Here is a 21,151-nt window from a genome sequence, read left to right as displayed (position 1 = left end):
TTATATTTTAGTGCTTTCTTTTGGTATATTTTATTCTTTTTTATAGATTTTTGAATTGGGAATCTAATTCATTTTTATATTTAGTTTTACTTGATATCGGTTATGAAATTTTTTCTGATCATTGCTCTTTACATATAGAAGTAATACACATAGATCAACGGAACAGAATAGAGAGCCCAGAAATAAATCCATGCCTATATGGTCATTTAATCTATGACAAAAGAGGCAAGAATATACAATTGGGTAAAGACAGTCTCTTTAAGAAATGGTGTGGGGAAAACCGGATATGCAAAAAAGTGAAAGTGGACCACCTTCTCACCAAGAATGAACTCAAAACGGATTAAAGACTTAAATATAAGACCCCAAACCATAAAACTTCTAGAAGAAAACACAGGGAGTAAACTCTGATATTGCTATTATATTTTTCTTTCTGGCATATCTCCTTGGACAAGGGAAACAAAAAAATAAGTAAATAAACAAATGGGACTACTGTACATCAAACTAAAAAGTTTTTGCACAGCAAAGAAAACCATCAACAAAATGAAAAGACAACCTACTGAATGGAAAAAGATATTTGCCTATGATAGATCTGACAAGGGGGTTAATATCCGAAATTTATAAAGAACTCCTACAACTCAACAACAAAAAGACAAGCAATCCTATTTAAAAAAAAATGGGAAGAAGGCCTGAATAGGTATTTCTCCAAAGAGGACATACGGATGGCCAATAGACATATGAAAAGATGCTCAAGGTCACTAATCATCAGAGAAATGCAAATTAAAACCACAATGAGATATCATCTCACACCTGTCAGATTGGCTATCGTAAATAAATTAAAAAACAACAATTGTTGGCGAGGATGTAGAGAAAAGGGAAGCCTCATACACTGTTGGTGTGACTGCAAATTGGTACAGCCACTATGGAAAACAGTCTGGAGGTTCTTCAAAAAATTAAAAAACCAACTACCTTTTGACCCAGCAATTGCACTTCAGGGTATGTATCCAAAGAAAACCAAAACACCTCTTTGTAAAGATCTATGCACCCCTATGTTCATGACGGGGCTATTCACAATAGCCAAAGATAGGGAAGCAACCTAAGTGCCCATCAATAGATGACTGGATAAAGAAGTTATGGTACATATACCCAATGGGATGTTACTCAGCTATTTGAAAAAAATGAAATCTTACCATTTGCAACGATACGGATGGACCTAGAGGGTATTATGCTGAGTAAAATAAGTGAGACAGAGAAAGATAAGTACCATATGATTTCATGTACATGCGAATTCTAAGGAACAAAAGAAATGAACAAGCTGAATGCAAACAGACTCACAGATATAGAGAACGAACTGGTGATTGCCAGAGGGGAGAGGGGTTGGGGAACTGGGTGAAAAAGATTAAGATTAAGGGGTAAAGAAGTACAAATTAGTAGTTACAAAATAGTCACGGGATATGGAGCACTGTATAGGGAATATTAAATAAAGTAATACACTCTTGATTTACAGCATTTCCGTTATCATTTTTCAGAAATTCTGTAATTTTTTTTATATTTCCATTTTGACCAAAGTGTTGTTTAGAAGAAATTTTTTTTTAATTTCCAGGTGGAAGTGCCTTTTTTGTTTTCAGTTTTGTTTTTAATTTCTAGCTTTATTGTATTCTGTACAGAAACTATCAGTAATATTTCGCTTTGGTGAAACCTATCATGTTTTCTTTATGCCCTAATATATGATCACTTTCAGGAATGTTCGTACATACTTAGAAAGAAGGCATTCTACATTATCAGAGAGTAGTGTCTGGCATATATACAAAGGAGCCTGAGACCAAGGGGGCACAACCCGCCCCCACAATCACTGCGCATCCCCGGTTTTGTTCCACTGTTCGAGGTTATATACACTTTTACATGGCCAAGAGACCCCACTGCTATCACATGCTATCAGTCACCCCTCAACTGCACTCAGATGTTGCTCTGTTGTCAGATCAAAGGCAGAGTTCTCACCTCTTTTCAGTGACTTACAATTTGAATTTTCCTGTAGTCACTGACATCCTAAGCCTGGCCAGTGTGCAATCTTATCCCTGATTGGCAAAGTCCATATCGCAAAACACCTGGCACTCTGGTGCAGGCTCAGTGCCACCATGCAGCTCCGGCCCAGCATCTAAGAGAAGGTCACCGTTGCCACCATCTTGCCTGGCTGACCTTTGACCTAGATTGCCAACACATGCACAATCTTTTTACCTTTTAATAGGCACCCCTTGACTCTCATTACATATACAGTGACATATAATCTCATTCTATTTTCTCCTCTTTCTTTCCATTTGAAATTATGTTCTTTCTACTATTTTTTATAACAGATGTTTACATATTATTCTCATACCCATAAACCCACCCTTGTTTTAGCTTTGACTCTACAGTTAAATATAGAAAATACCATCCGTCCTTTCACCAAAGTTTCCTCAATCACCTTTGTTGGATGAAGCTTATCCTCTAGTATAAGAATAGGCAAGCTTTTTCAGTAATGCGCCTGATAGTAAATATTTTAAGCTTTGTGAGAATCCGTTGAAATTAGTCAGCTGTTTGTAGAGCAAAGCAGCCGTAGACAGTACATAAATTATTGGATGTGGCTACATGCCAACAAAATTTTATTTACAAAAATGGACGACAGGCTGGTTTGGTTTCATGCCCAGTTTCCTGACCCTTGCTGTGATGGTTAATTTTACATGTTGATTTGACTGGATCACCAGGGGCCCAGATATTTGGCTAAACATTATTTCTAGGTGTTTCCACATGAAATTAGCATTTGAAGCAACACACCCAGTAAAGCAGTGTGCTCTCCCCAAGGCAGGTGAGCATCATCCAATCTGCTGAGGGTCTGATTAGAACAAAAAGGTGGAAAACGGGAGAATTCCCCACTTCCTGCCTGGTTGCTTGAGCTGAGCCATTGATCTCCTCCTGCCCAAGGCACTCATGGATCTGTCCTTCGACCTCAGGCTAAATCACACCACTGGCTTTCCAGCTTGTGAACAGCAGATAATCGGACCTCACATAACACAGCCTCCATAACTGTGTGAGCCAATGCCTTACAATAAATCTCTTCCTATAGATCTACCCCGTTGGTTCTGTGTCTCTGGAGAACCTTGCCTTAATAGCTTCCTTAGGAAGAGCACCTGTGTATAGCAGTCTGCACACGAGTCTCGCACACTCAGGACTGTTTATCGATAGCCTTGGTACTTAAAGAATAGCTTGGTTGAATACTTTCCCTGGTTCATACTTTCTTTCCTTAAGTTTCTTGAGATTACTGTTCTACTATTGCCACTGAGATTATTTCATCTTTTTGCCTGAAGACCCTGAAAATTTCTTCTTTATCTTTAAAGTCTAATCATGTTACTAGACCTGGGAGGCAGCCTCCAATGATCCCCTGCCCCTGGAATTTATGCCTTGGCTTAATGCCCTCCCCTCAAGTGTAGGCTGGAACAGTGACTCACTTCTAAAAAATAGCATACGGCAAAAATGATGAGATGTCACTTCCAAGATTGGGTTACAAAAAGACTCTGGCTTCCATCTTCCTCTCCCTCTCTTGCTCTTCCATTTGCATACCGGATGGAATCCAGTTGTCATGTGGTGAGCTGACCTATGCAGAGGCCCACTTGGCAAAGAACTACATCACTTGCCAATAGGACCTTTAGCCTGCCCAAAACCATGTGCATTTCTCCCTCAACTGAGCCTTCAGGTGAGACCCAGGACTGACAATTGAATTGTAGCTTTATGAGAGACCTTTAGGCAGAGGCATCCAGCTAAGCTGCTCCTGGATTCCTGGATTTCTGACCCACAGAAACAGATATAATAATTGTTTGCTATTTTAAGCTGCTAAACTCGGGGATTAATTTGTTACACCGCAATAGATAACAAATGCACTAGGCTATCTCAAAGTGAATGATCCCAGTTTCATTCTGAGGGTGTTAAGTTGTTCTTTAAAAAAAAAAAAAATTGTGGTAAAAAATGAATAACATAAAACTTCACCATCTTAGTCATTTTTAAGTGTTCAGTTCAGTAGCATTAAGTACATTCACACCTTTATGCAACCAATCTCCTTTCATCTTGAAAAACTGAAACTCTATACCTATGAAACAACAACTCCCATATTCCACTTTCCCCAGTGCTGGTAACCACCATTTCACTTTCTGTCCCTATAAACTTGACTACTCTGGGTTCTTCATATAAGTGGAATCATAAAGTATTCGTCTTTTGTGACTGGCTTATTTCACTTAGCATAACGTCCTCAAGTTCATTTCTCCTCAACTCCAATTTCATCACTCCTTTCCCACAAACAAAAATAGCACATCCTCTCCTAATTCTCTCTCCTAAAGATCCCTCAAATTCATCTACTTTTCTGCATGTCTACCACCTTGTTTAAGCTCCCAGGGTCCATTCAGTTACTCAGGACAGAAGCCTGGGGACTTCCATTACTCATTTCTTTCTGTCACTACCACATCCACGCAATCAGCAGCTCCTACTGGCTCTTCTTTCAAACTATCTCATTCCATCAACTTTCTTTCCACTGCTACCATTCTGGTCCAGGTTACCATCATCTCTCACTGAGTGGCCTCTTGCTACAAAGTATGTTCTCCTCTTCCTAAAAGGTAAATCAAAATATGTCACTCACATATATAAACCCTTCCATGGCTTCTGATTATCCTTAAAACAATATCTACACTCTTCCCATGGCCTGCCAGGCCTTAGATTGCCGTGCCCCGGCCTGTTTCTCAAAGCTCATCTGCCCTTCTCCCAGTGGTTCCCTCTCCTCCAGCTACACCTGATTTGCTTCTTTTTTCTTCTTCCTCTAAAAGCCAAGTTCTTCCCAACTTAGGCCATTCATCCTTGCTCTTCCCACATCCTGGAATGGCCTTCCCCAAGCTCTTCACATGACTCATTTCTTCTCATACTGAACATCCTATGAAAGGGAGGTTCTTCATTTCATTCTCTATCATTGTGTTCTGTTTATTTTCGTTGTAATCCACCTGACAATGTGTAATTCTTTATATGTGTTGCTTGCTAATTTATTTTTGGTTTTCTCTAAGTACTCCGGTATAAGGAGAAAGCAAAGGAGCTGTGGGTGCACATAGGAAGGCATTTATGCCGTCTCTTGAGGAGACAGAGAGCTGCCAAGAGGAAGCGGTGCCATCTAGTTTGAGATCCAAAGGATCATGTGCCAAAAGGTGGGGAGGGAGATGGTGAGTAAGAAGGAACTGTTTTGGCTGAGAAAACAGTAGATAAAGAGGGTTGAGACAACACAGCACTTTAAAATGGTTTCCTGTGGCTGAGATGTAAATTTAGAGGTCAAGAGTAGACAGGAGGCTGAATTTGGTGGGTAGCACCCATCGTATGCCTATATTTGGGAGTGATGGTGTTCAGAACTTACTCCTTTGACACACCAATCCTTCTGATAGAAATTTGCCCTACATAAATACTGAAACACATGTGAAAGAATGTCTGCGCATTCAGTGAAGTTTGTAGAGGTTACAAACAGAAGTTAAATATCTGGTAGAAGGGGAAGGTAAATAAATGAGAGTCTATCCAAAGAAGAAAACAGGGTGCCCAACAGCATATAGAAGATAATTCCATTTGGAGAGAGAGAGAGAGAGAGAGAGAGAGAGAGAGAGAGAGAGAGAGAGAGAGAGAGAGAGAGATCTTTGCTCATAGTTACATAGAGAATCTCTGGAAGGAAACATAAGCAGCCAGTGTCAGCGATTGCCTCTGGGAGAGGCAGAGGTGGGAAAGAGACTTCTAGATTACGCACCCTTTTGTATCTTTTGCAAATACAAAATACAAATTAAATCCTAACTCTTTAAAAGAATGATGGTACTGAAATTGAGGGAAAGGCTTCTGACTTTAAGAATTGTCTCTGTTGTCTCTTGGAGTACTCATTATCTCTTCTGGGAATTAATTCCCATCAAATTAAGAAGTTATCCGGATTGACTGCTTCTACTTACATTTACTACACCTTCTCCAAGTGGGAGATAGACATCTTGTTCTCAGACTGATTTAAGGTTTAGTCTCTCTGAACCTCCTCTGGAGTGGGGAAAGTGGTCAGGTGTTTACACTTCAAAAGGCACTCACAGAAAACAGCGAGACAGGAGTCGTCCACGAAGTGGTCCAAACACACAGGGTTTAGTCTCCTTTCTCATGGTGTCAGTGCTCCTGGATAGTGCCACCCGCATATTAAGCAGATAGGGTAATGCCTGGCAGCTCTGTGTTTACAGAGAAGGTTGTAGGTTTACCTTTAGTTAAATTCTCACTTCCACATTCTCAACACCACTGAGCAGATTTCCTAAGTCTGGTGCTGACTGGCTGCGCCTTCTCCCGAGTGAATTAAATCACAAGTGTCATTGAGGGTAGCAGATGTAAATTCACCTCTTCATTATTCTCTGAGTGAATGTCAATTCAGCATTTATAACTTTACTTGTAAAATATAAGATGTTGAAGCTTCCCCACCCCCTCCTCTTTTTTGTCACTTTCATTTCTTCACTTATTTTCATCTATTTATTGTTCCCCAACCAGAATTCTCACTGGGGCAAAAACAATTGAAACATGTGAATCAGATGTCCACAGCAGCCCTGATGTTTGTTCAGGGAGCAGCCATAACAATCAGCAGAGAGAAAAAGAGGGCTACTTGAGCAGCCTGTGCTGAGGCTGTCAGAGAAGGCGTCCCAGATGCTTATAAAACCCTGCTGAGACAGAAAATGCTGCCAAGAAACAAGATCTCTGGATGAATGGAAAAGGCAGACCTCCAGAATTTGATTATACAGAATTTGCATCATAATCTCTCATTTAACAAATTGTATTGAGCTTGTATGTGTTAAGCTTCATGTGAGCCACTGATGATGTAAAGGAAATAAGTGAACTAAAGGAGTTTACGGGCTAGCATGAAAGCTAACTGTAACGTCATGCCAGACCGTAGGACCAGGGGGACCAAGAAGGCATGACCACACCTTGGCGGGACAGGTGTGTGTCTTCCTAGCATACTCTGCACTTCTCCATGGAAAGCCTCAAAGTTCCTTCACACGCTACCATGAGAAGGGCACAGACTTTAAAATCATTCAGATCTGAGGTTGAACCCCAGCTCTGCTGCATGATCCTGGACGGGCTTCTGAGATGCCATTTCACATTTCTAGAAAAGGGATAATAGGCAGTTCATATGCTTGTTTTAGTGCTTAACTGAGGTAATAATATGTTATACACTAGTTTTAGGACTTAGCACATAAGACATGCATATGTCCCCCAGATCATTCAGGACTGTTGGGTATTCATCAGATATTCTTAATTTATTAATTTAGAAGGAATAACTGAATCCATTCCCATACACTTATCTAACATTGCAGAGGCTGCGTAGTTGTAAGAGAAACATTAATGTTCTGTCTTCAGCCATGGTTTCCATTCCTTCCTATTTATGGACCAAATTATCAGAAAACTGTCCTTCCCTCTAATACATTCTTCCTTTCAAACTTCCTTTCTTATATATCCATATGATGCCTCAGAGCAAGGTCAGCTATGTCTACTTTAATATGTCAGTGCAAGGTCAACATTTTGGGGTTATGATTTTATTTGTATGTACAAGGTAGGTTCCAAGGTAGTGGGAACAAAAGGATCATCAAATGGGATCAGACTGTGCCCTAGACTAAGTGATGTCTTTTCAGGCCATTATAGAAAAACAAACAAACAAACAAATAAAAAACAGAGCGCAGAGAAGGTTGTAACTTCATAGAACTGGTGGCCCTACCGCAGAAACCCAGGCTCTGGAGCAAAGGGACAGGAAACACTGGTGGGTAAGGAGTCCTAGCTGACTGTTCACACCACACACCAACCTTCCAATGAGAATTTTCTCCCAGGCAGATGACATGACAGATTCTCACCTCCAGTGACAGCAAAACAGCTTTGTAGTACCCGTTGGATACATAGCTCTGATGGGTTTTCTGTTGGGACTAGAATTTTATCTGAAGGTGTCGTAACAACATGTTAGACATATTTTTCTTCACCTTCACCTTGTCTCATTATCATCCAGCGACTTGCTCAATATCTTCCTGAAACCTTCCTCTCTGGCTAATAGCTTCCAGTCTGACTTTTCTTTACAGGTAAAAGAATACTCTGGCAAAGTATTCTTTAGAGGATCTAAACTGTAACTCCAAAGAAAAGTGGAAGAAGAATTTGGGGAAAGCATGTTGATGTGTGTGTGTGTGTTCTCTGTCTTAGGGAATCAGAGGGCTGGAGAAGTAAGGGAGAATTATTCCCAGTTTCTAGAATGTTGTGAATAAGTGACCCTTCGGTGTTTTACTAAATTTAAAAAAAAAAAAGAAAAGAAAAGAAATTTTCTAGGAATACTTTTGAAGAGCAATAACAAAGTTTTTAAAAAGTAAGAGAAAAAGATATCCATCCCATCAAATTTTAAATACAGTCAAGGTCACAAAAAGAAACTCAACAATACAAACTCCAAAACCTCGGTTTTTTGCTTGTGGCTTAAATCGGCCACTTCTTCTCATTTCCAGAGGACCCCTTTCTCCAAGCCCCCAGCCGCCCACTGTGGAGAATCCCACTTAGCAAAGGTCAAACCCATCTACAAGGGTCAATGCTGTGGTGGCCTCTGCTGCAACATTCTGTCAAAATTGCAAACATAGATTACATAATAGCATGTTTCATAATCTAAAAGCAAGAATGAAAATGTAACTAAAATAAATTCCTGTTTATCAAGAATTAAAGTTATCTGAAAACAAGAGTTTACGGAATGTTTTTGCTGAACTGTGCAATGATAAATGATGCCCAGGCACTGCGATATCCTAAAGGGCTTTACGACTCACCAAAGAATCACATAAATCTTGCTTGGATTGATCTGCGTGGTGTGAATGTTGTGAGGACCTTAGAATACTTTTTTGAAATTAAGTGGTTCATTTAGGGCATATTAATCAACTTAATCAGAAGTCCCCATTTCCCAATCATTTGGCGGGTTGGGTTCCCACAAGATAAAGCATTGACTGACCTTTCTTCGTGATCATAAAGCCTTTCCTTGGGTCCATCCGGTCACTCATCCAAACAACAAGTCTTTATTGACACCTGCATTATGCACTGGGAGCCTGCGGTGCTTGCAATTCCTCCATTCAACCAATACCTCCTCTGACCCATTTGTCCTTTTCTCTCCCTCTTTTTAATCACCTTCTTGTCTAGTCGTTTGTGACAGAAGTTGTGTGAAATAAAGGCAGGCCCTGTTTCCTCCGAACTTCTCACAGATACACGAATTCACCATTAAACACTTAGGACTGAGACATTTCTACAAATGCATAACTTTCTACGAGAAATATTAGAAGCTTTAGTGAAACAAAGTATTCATTTATGCCCTGCTTCTAAAAAGTCTGTTTTTACGGTGATTTCATGCTCGGAAGCAGAGGCAGACATCACCTCATTTGACCACCACATGGGTTTCATAAATTCGCCCTCTGGTACCACTCCTCAATCAGCTGTTGGAACCTCTTCCTGGCCAAAGCTGCTTAGATGTTACAGCATCTATCGAGTGCTTTTTTAAAAATAAACTTACTAGAGAATCTCACTGTCTCTTGATACTTCCTCAAATTAAGAAAAAGAATTCATTGTGCATGAAATCTGAAATAATAGGATTACTTTCCGAGTAATTACTTAACCATTTTAACCCTGTGGATGATAGTCAAATGCCTCTTTTACATAGAACGATATTTTAACAAGGTGAAGTCAGTTTTTTTGATGGTTGCACTTTAAAAGTGGCTCTTTATTTGCAAACAGTAAATATAAGCTGTATAAATATTCACCCAGACGCAAATTTTGCCTTTACTTTTTTTTTTCCTAACTAAAAGTGTCTGGAGTTTCTGACAGAAGAAGCTGGTGCTTTCTTCCTTTAAATGACAATGCTACTTTTAATTTTTTTTTCCTTTGAAATCCATTCCTCACTAAAAAATGCATTCACATTCATCTCTGCTTGCTTCACCAGGGACTACAAGGCACTCGTCGGCACACGCTGACTTTGCTCTGTGTCTTTGAGTTAGTCTGTCTCCCTCCTCCAAATCTTAATATGTGTTCAGTTGGAGAAACTGGTCAAGTTATTTTAAGGCATTTAAAAAATGTGAAGTGTTATCACGGGGCAAATAAATAACATTGCTGAGTATGGAAAGATCAATGAAACTACAGCGAAACTCATTGCCCCTGAAGTACTTAACCTCACCATCAGAGGCTGGCGTGGAGAGTGGCTGGGGAGAGCAGTTTGCTTGGTGAGGCCACACCACTTCTTCGAGAAAATCGTCTTGTATGTTTTCTGTATTTAGCTGCAATGAGATTGTTTTGCCAATAAACACTTTTCTTTTTAGTTTTTTTAAAATTATTTCTTAAAAATCATATTTGGCGTGCAATATTATATTAGCTTCAGGTGTACAACATAGTGATTCAACATTTGTATACCTTATGATCACTACTGTAAATCTAGTAACCATGCATCACTATACATAGTGATTACAATATTATTGACTGTATTTCCTGGGCTGTACATTATATCCCAGTGACTTATTTTATAACTGGAAGTTTGTACCTCTTAACCCCCTTCTCCTTTCCCATTCATCCTCCCACTTCCTTCTTTCTGGCAACCATCAGTTAAACAGTAACTCTTAACTCATTTAATAATGATTTTTATTTACGTCTCTGAATCTGGCCTGAATCAGCCCATCACACTGGGACTTAGAACAATCTGAAAAGAGTCCTCTGTGGGGAGCTGATATGTCATGATATTACTTTAGACATCTCTTCTGATTTTTATGTGAAAGTCTTAATAACATTCTTGGGAAAGGTGGTTTTCCCTGATTTCCAAAGACAGCAAACGAGTCACACAGAGGCGAAGGGTTTCTCCAGCGTCACACAAGAATCCTGCGGCTGTGGTGAAGGTTAGAATTTGACGTTTCTAATTCCTAGTTTTCAAATCTTGTTACGAGAACATGCTCCCTCCCTTTAGGCCAATAAGTCACATTAACGCAGGGACTGATGTTGCTATTCCAATCTAATCATAAAGGTCACTTTCGGTGATAGGAAAAGGACACGTTTGCATACATCACCCGTAGTCTATTGTCCCATGAACACTGCCATGAGCTAAACAAAGGCTCCTTCACTCAGTGTAATCACGGGGGACTTCAGAATTCTTATCTGTCTTGATGGTCCTGAGTATACTGCCTCTGTCACAGTGTGAAAATACAGCTGTCAGCTCAAGACAGGTTTGTGTTACTCTAAATGCCACAGTGTGTGTGTGTGTGTGTGGGCGCGCGCGTGCACGTGTGTGCGTGTGTGTTTATGCGTGTGTGTTTTATCAAAGCCATTACTATAAACAATCATTTTTCCCCTATAACCCTCTCTCTAATTCCTAAGTTGAAAAGGGGAGGGGAAGCAAGATGACTTGCGCTGGCAGAAATGTGTGGAAGCTGTGCAAATGTGCATAGTGGTTATTGTGAACTGCAGGCTTTGCTTTGGTTTGGTTTTTTAGCAGCTTCTCGCTGTTGACAGAAAACAACTCCTGACAGATGAGCAGATAAACGTCACTGAAAAACAGAGGAAACTTCTGTCTCTTTTCAGCTTTAGCTGTGATCAGTGGCAGCCGCTGCGCCCTTCCCCCGAAGCCTGGGGCCACTGGACACTGAATGCATCCATCTTCCCTTTGACCTTTCCTCACTCAGCATCTTTTTTAACATCTATTTCCTACCAGTCTCCAAGCCCTGTGCTAACCTTCAGACTTGGGAAAGAACTGGATTGGCTGCTGCCACTGGAAACTTTTCTCCATGAATGCTTTTTATATGGCTTTGGCAGGCACATGTGTACCAGTGGAGAGAGAAATCCCGCTGGCGAGAGAAAATAAAACCTTAACGTAGCTGTAATGGCCTTGAGTGATGTTTTACATGCTATGCTTGCTCAAGATTTATGTTAAAATCAACCTTGCAAAAGAGGTTTTTAGAAAGTCTCCTAGGCTGCCAACATTTAAACAGCTCTTTCTTTACTATCCAATGACTGTTGGTTTAACAGCCTAAACGACCTAGTACAAACTCGCCGTCAAAGACCTTGCAGGCCATTCTAATTTCACCAAGTAATTTTTCATTTACTTTACAGATATCTGTTCTTTTATCCTTTTCTTTCTTCCTCTCTCTTCCTCTTCTCTGTTTTCTCCTTTCCCTCTTATTTATGTTCTTTCTGTCCAAACTTAGGAGGGATCCAAGAGAAGTGATGCTAATTAATCCAAAGTCACTGAAATTAGTATTTTAACTTCAAGACCACATTTGGAAATGCTCTCCCTTTGCCCTGAAGTCCCTCTCCAAGGACGTCGCTGCCAGGTCTGAATGGTGTTGAGGATCTCTCCAGCATCACTAATTGCTGATGGTTTCTTCCTGAGTTAGCTAGTTGTCCATTTTCCTCGCACGCCTGCTCCCAGAGCAACTCACCACTGCCGAGCCAGTTCTGCTGCGGAGGTGTGGGGAGGGCCAGGTCTCTTAAATGCGGACCTCCTTCTGCTCCTATCTCCACCATCCAGGACTTTTGCTCTGAGAAAAGGAAACATCTTTGCATATGCATAACTAGATGATATTTATATCTCCCTTAGCTGGCTAATTAACTTACCTGGCAACTTACACTTTTTCAATTGCTGCCTCTGACACCTGCCGAAGAAAAATTACTTTCCACACGTGAAGCTCCTTCATATTGTTTAGAATACACACAACTAGAATGAGGACTGTGTCTCTAAGAAGCCAGTCTAACAACAAACCAAGGATGTTTTCTTTCTTTTTTTCTCCTTTTTAACATATTCATCATGAAGAGGTCACCTGCTTACAGCGTGGTACGCAGGTAATCAGTTTTTCATGCTGATGCAGCACCTCAGCTGCCCAGTAAGTGATGAAGGGCCACAAACTACCGAGGGAAAATGTGAAAGGGAAGAACTCAATAGCCATCTTTAAGGAGGAAGGAAGTTGCCAGCTGTTTCCCATTCTGAGCGGGTACGGGAGAGAAAGAAGCTGAGGTAGTGATGATGAGAGAGAAGACAGACTTGCCAGGAAACACGGGTCCAGGTCTGAGGCTGTAACACTTCCTGTGGGAGCCTCACCAGGGACTAACCGGTCCCCATCAGAAGGACCAGATGAGGCCCCTCCAGACACAGGGTCCTATGCAGGGACTCTGGATCTCTTGTAGACTAGGCATCTTCTCGAGTTTATTTGATTTTACAGTGTTTTATATTTGCTCTAACAGCTTATAAACAAAAAGGTGATGGTGAAGACCATTAAAACACGAGAACTACCATGCTACCCTGGCCGACGGCTCCGCGTCCCTCACTCCACCAGCTGTGTGCTATTTCCAGCTGTCTGAAAGGCAATAAAGCCCACATTGCCTAAGGGGGATCGTCACAGAACATTCTGCACATGGGACCCTCAGGTGGGGATTTTGTAGTGTAAGAGGCGAAGATGGCCATTTCCTGAAATTATGGCAGTTTCAGAAAGGATGGCTGTGCCCTCTGAGGACATATTAAAAGTGCAGTGCTGCAGAGGGCACCATGTGACCTCACAGTTGGAACAACTCCCACCTCAGTCCCTGTGCTTATCCTCCCCACCCCCTCCCCGGGGTCTCGCCCCACTTCTACCAAGCTGAGCAGAACTTCACACAAGTCCTTCCCGGGCCTGGTGACCTGCCTACAGAGAATAGTTTGAGGTGATCATACTCATAATTTTACAAGACGCCCACTGAAAGTCACATTTCCCAGGTATCTAGGAACTCCTAGGTGTCCAGTAAACTCTGCATCACTGTGCCAATGTTAATTTTTCTTATCTGATGGATAACTAAGGTGGTCAAATAAAACTAGATTTGTTCCACAACAGCTTTGCTCCTTTTGGTGATGAGGCCAGGACAGAAAGAAAACCATCTGGAAGACCACATGTCATCAGAAACAAGACATAAGGTATCAGCAAGGACACAGACTTGGTGGGGACGGGAGACCAGGTTGGCTGCTAAAGGGGTGAAGATTTCTAGGAGGTCTAGGAGCCCAGAAAACTACTGCTGGTTATGGCAAACGTTGAAGATGGCTTCTGGCCTGGCTCAGGCTCCCTGCCCTCTTGCTCAGTCAGTTATCAGAATCTTTTCCTAAAATGCTGACCTCATCATGTTACTTCTCCATTGAAAATAAACAAGGCTGCTCCCACCTTCCTCCAGCCCCTTACCAGTAACAAAAAATTCAATCTCCTTCACCAACTACTCTAGAGCTTCCCCCGGTTGGCCATGGACCCCTCCAGTCACTTGAGCTGCAGTTCTCAACAGGGAGGGACCCTCTGCTCTAACCAGGACCTAACCACCCGAACAGGCCAGACTAGGCCCACCCTTCAGTTCTGTGAGCGGAAACTCGGCAACCAGAAATGCCTTCCTCTGTATCTCTATTTATCCAGTTACACTTACTCCCCGCGGCTTTGCCTGAGTGTTCCACCCACATTCTCCCTTCCTCGGAGCCATTCTGCCATGGTGCCCTCAGAACCCAGCTGAAGTGCTTGCACATGTGAGTGTTTGATAAACACTTTTGAATGAGTGAACGGCTTCGATGGACAGAGGTGAGAGCTAAGGCCCATTCAGTATTGCATCTCATAGTCTGGGGCTGAATGCATTACTGGCTTCTCTGTAAATGAAAGTGAAGTGCCCATGGGAAGACTGTGCACAAAGTTGGGTTTGAGAGCATGCAAGAATCAGAGGTAGAGATTGAGGGGTAAGTCAACACTGGACAACTCTCCCCACAGAAGTATGGAGAACCTAAAGGTCATTACAGAGCTGAGGGTCAAAGCCAAAGCAGTAATCAGGGACATGGAAGACCCCAAATACAGGAAGACTTTGATATGGGCAAATCCTGCCTCAAGCATGAAATATTTTATACTCTGCCTGCTGTTGGAAGAAGATAAAACATTCACAACAGTATAGCAACCTGACGTATGAGACAGATCCTAATACCCAAGCAGTCATTTAGATGGATTTATTCATTTAACTAATACTTACGGCTATAGATTGAATGTTTGTGTCCCCCACCCCAAATTCATGTTGAAATCTAATCCCCACTATGACGGCATTAGAGGGTGGGACTTTTGGGAGGTGATTAGGTCATGAGGCTGAGGTCCTCATGAGTGGGATTAGTACCCTCATAAAATGGATCCCAGAGAGTTCCCTCAGTCCTTCTACCATGTGAGGACACAGCAAGAAGTCCGCCATCTATGAATCAAGAAGCAGGTCCTCACCAGACGCTGTATCTGCTAGCACCTTGATCTTGGATTTGCCAGCCTGCAGAACTGTGAGAAATAAGATTCTGTTGTTTAAAAGCCACCCAGCCTGTAATATTTTGTTATAGGAACTGGGACTGACTGGGACATATACTGACCACCTATACCATTGGCAGAGACCACACCAGCTGCTGCAGATAGGAAAAAAGTTTCTATCTTCATTTAGCATGCATTCTGTTGTGATTTGTATGCTACCTTGAAAAGGTGTTCATCATTTCCAAAAAGTTGGAACATATTTAAATTGTCCACTGAGCACCGGAGGTGCCACTTTTGTATAGTAATCTGAGTTGTTCCAGGTCTTACAGTTGAAAAATGATGTAATCTATTGGATGTCCTACTGGGGCACTGAGTAGGCAACATGGGTATTGCCACTTGACCTTTTCATTCCAGTCCCCGCTCTCTGTGACTCAGCTCTCTGTTGGTGCATGAACTGGAATTCCCTGAAAAGTTAACTCATCATATAACACAACTCAGATCTTGGTATAATCTTCAGCTTTCCTCCTCCTGATCCACTGTGATGATTGTGTACCCATGCTGATAGTGGTCTGAAACTAAGTCAACGAGTCAACGAGGATCAACAGCATCATCGGTGTTTCTAAATAAATCTGGAGATTTTGGAGAAGTGACATTTTGATCATCAAGTTTCAGGTGTTTTTATTAGTTCGGGTGAAATCCTCCTTTTGTGCTTTCTCAGGAGTACCACATACTCTCTCCCTCACGAGACTAACAATAGTTGAAGTTTTACATTTCTGTGTGGTTATTTAATTAATGTCTCCCACCCATTAGGCTGTGAGAGTCATTAGGGTAGGCACCATGTCTGTTTTATCTCACAGTTTTCTCCCTGAACCCAACATAGTGCCTGGAACATAAAAAGTACTGTACAGAGATCCGTGGAGGTGTGAGGGGCCCACGATCTGCTGCCCTGCCTATTCGATGAGGAGCAGCACCTGGCCAGCAGCTCTTTCAGCTCCCACCAAATTTCCTGCCTCAACTTCTCTGAGGCCTGGACTGGGTGTACATGCAACTCCAAGGCAGAAGGTGCCAAGTCTTTCTGCAGGTCTCCTGTGACTCAAGGTCAGGGTTAGTGAGAGAAAATGCAGGTTCCAGTTTGTCTCTGTGGATGCGTTTGTTCTCACTTTTTCATATTTACATTCAAATTTTCTTCCCGACTGCCAACCCTGCTGACCTAACGTGACTGCAGGATGGCCCCAGGCTCAGAGGAAGCGGTAGCATGCAGCCATCTAATCTGCACAATAAATCTTTCATTTCAAATGACTCCTAGTGTTGCTGCTTTCCTGAGAGCTCCCAGATGCACCATCAGAACAGTTTGAGTCTCTTCCTTTTGGGGGGCAGCTGCTCTTATGAATTAAGGGCTTCCATTACTGATATTGTAATCATCAATAGTATCAGCTACCAATTACTAAGTGCCAAGCTGAGAAATCCACCCTACTTCACACAACTGAGGTAAGGATATGAGCCTAGATCTGTCTTTATGTAAAGTTTTGTCCTGCTTAAGTTTCATCCATGAACCATAATAACCTAATGTTTTATCTGAGTAAGAAAAACAAATTTCATGGCTATGTTTAGTGAATAGGGCTGCCCAGAGACACCAAGGTGCCATTTTCTTCAGCAATAAAAGGATCAATATTCTATTTGCATGTGATTTTTCTGTGTGAGTTGTCATGAATTAAAGACTCAATAAAGTTGATTTTTCCAGAAGTGAATTCACAGAACTCTTAAAGGACTGTGGAGTACCTGAGTCCATCACAACCCATCTCATGACAAACGGTATGGCCTGCTCCCCTGCAATCTTCTTGGGAACAGCAGTTATGTTGATTTCATATTGTTTCTCCAGCACCTAACACAGCACCTGGCAAACAGTGGGTGCCTGATAAATGTTTGTTGTGAATGAGTTTATTTATTCCACATAGCGTTTCACTCCGCCAGCATACTAGTGCCTTCAGCTCATTGCTGATAATACCCTCATCATCATCTCTATCAGCCTCTAGGAATATTTTGGCATATTTTTAGTGGGGCAATTCTTACTTCCCCATTACATTAATCAAAAAGTGGTATACTTAGCAGCCAAGGCCAAATTTGGGAAGTCTTTACAACAAAGAAATGAGTTGAGTCGGCCCTATCTGACTCATCTTTGCCATGAGCAAAACTCCAAATTACGTGAAATGATGTAATTGGAGTAGATTTTCAAACATATTCTACTTCCCTTAAAGGAATCCCATGACGAGCATTCCTTTTCAAGGTGGAAATCTACACAGCTTCAAAATACCCTCAAAATTGCAGGGAACTTCTGTACAGTCAAATGGCAAGTGATTTGAGGAAATTTCACTCTTCTTCCAGGCTTAAAAGATGGCCTAGGAATGAACGCTGTGTGTCAGAGAGCAATCTGTCTCCAAAGTGACACATGGTTACTCTGACAGGCTCTGTCATCTGGCTGCTGGCGACAGGTTTGTTAAGGAAGTTAAACTGTGACTTTCCATGCTTCTTTGCCATTTGGAATTTGACAGTGAATTTGCTAATTTATTTTCCATATAAAACATTTATCTGGTCTTTATGAACCGTGGACTTCATTTCTTTCAGGCCGGCCTCTTTGGGGATTAACAAACTGACAGTGATTTCAGTAGAGCCTTTCCGCCTGCCAAGGTCTTGCTATTCTCAGAGAACTGAGCACATCATGAAACGATACAGCCCTTTAACTCCTGTGATTGCTCAAAAGCAATAAGTGGTATTCCTACACTTAGCAGATATTAAGAACGTAACACATGCAAGGCGCCAGGGAGGATTCAAAAGAAGAGTATGAGAGATGCCCCGCTCTGGTTATGAGAAGGCAAGTCGTTCTGGAGCAGCACGGTGAAAGGAGTAGGTGGTTGTGCTTGGACGTCTAAGACGAGAGAGCAGCACGGCCTGAGCGATAAGGGAGGGCTTCCTGGAGGAGGTAGCTCAGATCACCTAAGCCCTGGGAAGCCACATGTATTAGAAACCAGGAGGGACTGAGTACTAGAGGCCTAGAACAATACATTTATGCAGCTTTACATTAAGGAGTGATGGCTTTGTAAATAAACAGGCGGGCAACAGGGTACAATAACATGATCTGAAAATAAATCAGCAGCCACAATGAAACCAAAAATAAAGTCCATAAAGTGACTTTAGTTTACACCTTTCATGATTACCTCAGTTTCAGCCCTCTTGTCTGTACTCCATTCTCAGGGTTCATTTGAAAGAGAACTTGTCATCGACCTAAAGTGATTCGAGGCCCAAACTTGGAGTTAGACCAAGTGGCTCCACTGCTACCAGCTTGAGAGAGAGAAACCATGTAAGGCTCAGTTTCCTGAGCCTTTTCTTTTTTTTTTTAATTTAAAATGGGAGGAATGACACCTACCTGGACAGATGTTCAGAAGATTAGACAAAGTCATGTGCATACAGTCCTGTGCACAGCTCTCGAGTGTGGTCCAAGCACACATCAGCGATAGCCACAATGGCCCGGTGTGATTCCTCTGGTTTAGCAAGTACAGAGTTACAGGCAGATGTTTCTTCCAGTGGGGGCATGAGCCAGGCATGTAACAAATGTTTACTGAATGAATGACTGAATTAGTTAAACAAAGGTTCTTCCACTTCATTTAAAAGATACTATTAAATCAGTATGGCATTCATTTTATATTCTAGTTCTTATTTTCCAGTATTATTGGAGTTCTATTGTTTTGAAGAAAACCTGTGACAGAAAATGCTCTTATCTACTTGACCTCAGAGGAAATAAGTAAATACATTCTGGTCTACAAAAATTGCCAAGAACTGCTGAAGAGGTCCTCTATAAATGTGGGAAGCTAAAATATGATGAAGAGAGTATAACACTCTTTTATTATAACAAATAATGGCTGCTAAATTCTACCTTGAAGAGTTATGACTTATTTCCCTTTTTCTTCCAACAGAATTTTTCTGGATCTTTACAATAAGTGACCTGTTCCACCCCTCACTTCATGTAGAAAGATCAGGTGAATTTTTAAAACTGCAAACAATAAATTTGTTTAAAATAAATTGGCCTTCTTAAAAAGGATGATATACCACCCAGCAGAGGACACAGTTTCTGACTCCTCTTTCTCACAAAAGGGCTTTATAAGCTGCCTTTATATGTGAATGTTGAGATTAATTTTAAAAAGACATTTCAAGTCCTGGGCATACAATCAGTTCATTGGCACAGTTCAGGAAGAAAAAGTATCTGTAAAGATGTCAGAATTGGAGAAGGAAAGCCAAAGGATAGATCATATACTATATAGTGCGTCTTATCAGAATTTGAGAGAGAGGGAGAGAGAGGAGAAAGCGAGAGACAGGAGCGGGGGATGGTGGGAGAGGGGGCGAGAGAGAATAGAGAGACAAACATTGGCAATAAATTTGTCTCGGGACTGATTCCTTGGTATTCTGGACACCACATGGGTCAAATTAACTCCATGGTTCAAGGATATCCTGTTTTCTGAAGCTACTGTGCTTTGAACAATTTTGCAGCATCTGTTGGAAGTAAAATATAACCTGTTCCATCTCACTTGTATTTTTTGAACTTTGCCTCAGCAAGCTCCTCAGAAGTTCTAAGAAGACATAACCCATTTTTTGGTGGCAGAGCTTTGATAAAAGTTGATGGTTTCCAAGAGAAATGAGAGGCCTCTGCTTCCAGCCACTTTTCTGAAGGAAAAAAAAAAGGGGTGGGGGGAGGGTGGCTGGGCAAATACAAACGGTGGCCATTAAGACAACAGCTGTAATTGCCCCACATCTCACAAAGAGCGGGTGCTGCTCTATAAACATTTTATTTTCCTGACTTCTTTTTATACTTAGATTTGCTCTCTGAATATTTGCAGCAAATAAACTTTCAAAATGGCCAAAGAAAGACCCTTATTCTCTTCCATTATAAAGAAAAAAAAATGAGAGATTGCCTGACTCTGCCCAAGGACATGTACTGGCTACAGCCCAGCTGCTGGTGTTGCTCTTGGGGACCCGTAGAGAACTGACAGCAATCTGGGGGGTGGACCTTTAAGAAACTGGGACATTGTATGTGTTGGGGGCAGGGTGAGGAGGGAGTGGGAGAGTGGTAGGGGAGAGCAACACCTTCTAATCCTGCCACCTCACCTAACAGGTGTCTTTCTAAGGCTTGGTAACTACCCACGAAGCAGAGTTTTTAAAAACAAAAGCAAAAATAACAAATCTCTGTTAACGAGTTTTAAAAGATTCAATTTGTGTGTGTGTGCACATGTTTGCTAAAATCTAAACTTTAAGGCATGTAGTCAGAGATTATACTGTAAATTAGGGAAAAAATAACTCTGATGCACATGGTATTTCCACCTCAGAAAGCCTTTATAATTAAGGGGAACAGATGTGTGCAGTCCCTAGAGACTGTCTGGCAGACTATCTAGTAAGATTTCAGAAAATTTTTATTCTCCATTTGGGGAAAGTGCAGGAAAAGGAAAGTGAAGGCCAAATCTGAGTTAACTACATAATCTATCCGTTCGGGTAACTCATGGTGGCCTGAATAAAATATTGACTCTATTCTTTGCTTTAAAATGTTTTTATAGCTAAAAATATAAAATCAGAGATGTCTATGCCAGTTTCTGTTCAAATGAATGTCAGTTGTTATATTTACAGATAAACATAAAGGCTACATAAGCTTACATGATTCTATTTAAGTGTCTCTGACTTCAATGATTAGAAGATGGCAGAAATATTTTCTTATTCCATCCAAGCTTGAGCTTGACTTAGTAAAGAAGTTCGCCCCTAATTAACTTCAAATGGTCAACTTCAATTATTTTTGATAAATAATA

At 41.4% G+C, this 21,151-nt stretch overlaps 1 protein-coding gene across 1 annotated transcript in view; it reads left to right on the top strand.

Moving 5' to 3' along the window:
• Positions 1 to 15,960, top strand: part of PIP4K2A (phosphatidylinositol-5-phosphate 4-kinase type 2 alpha) — a 144,296-nt gene extending 128,336 nt beyond the window's left edge. The window contains exon 9 of the mRNA XM_023533139.1: positions 13,899 to 15,960. Coding sequence (XP_023388907.1) covers positions 13,899 to 13,916 — 18 coding nt within the window. The 3' untranslated portion in view covers positions 13,917 to 15,960. The remainder of the gene's footprint in view (positions 1 to 13,898) is intronic.
• The last annotated feature ends 5,191 nt before the right edge of the window (positions 15,961 to 21,151 follow it).

Source organism: Pteropus vampyrus, unplaced genomic scaffold (genome assembly GCF_000151845.1).
Source record: "Pteropus vampyrus isolate Shadow unplaced genomic scaffold, Pvam_2.0 Scaffold96, whole genome shotgun sequence".
NCBI classification, from domain to species: Eukaryota; Metazoa; Chordata; class Mammalia; order Chiroptera; family Pteropodidae; genus Pteropus; species Pteropus vampyrus.
The sequence above is the reverse complement of the archived record's forward strand: the minus strand, read 5'-3'. Positions and strand labels throughout refer to the sequence as shown.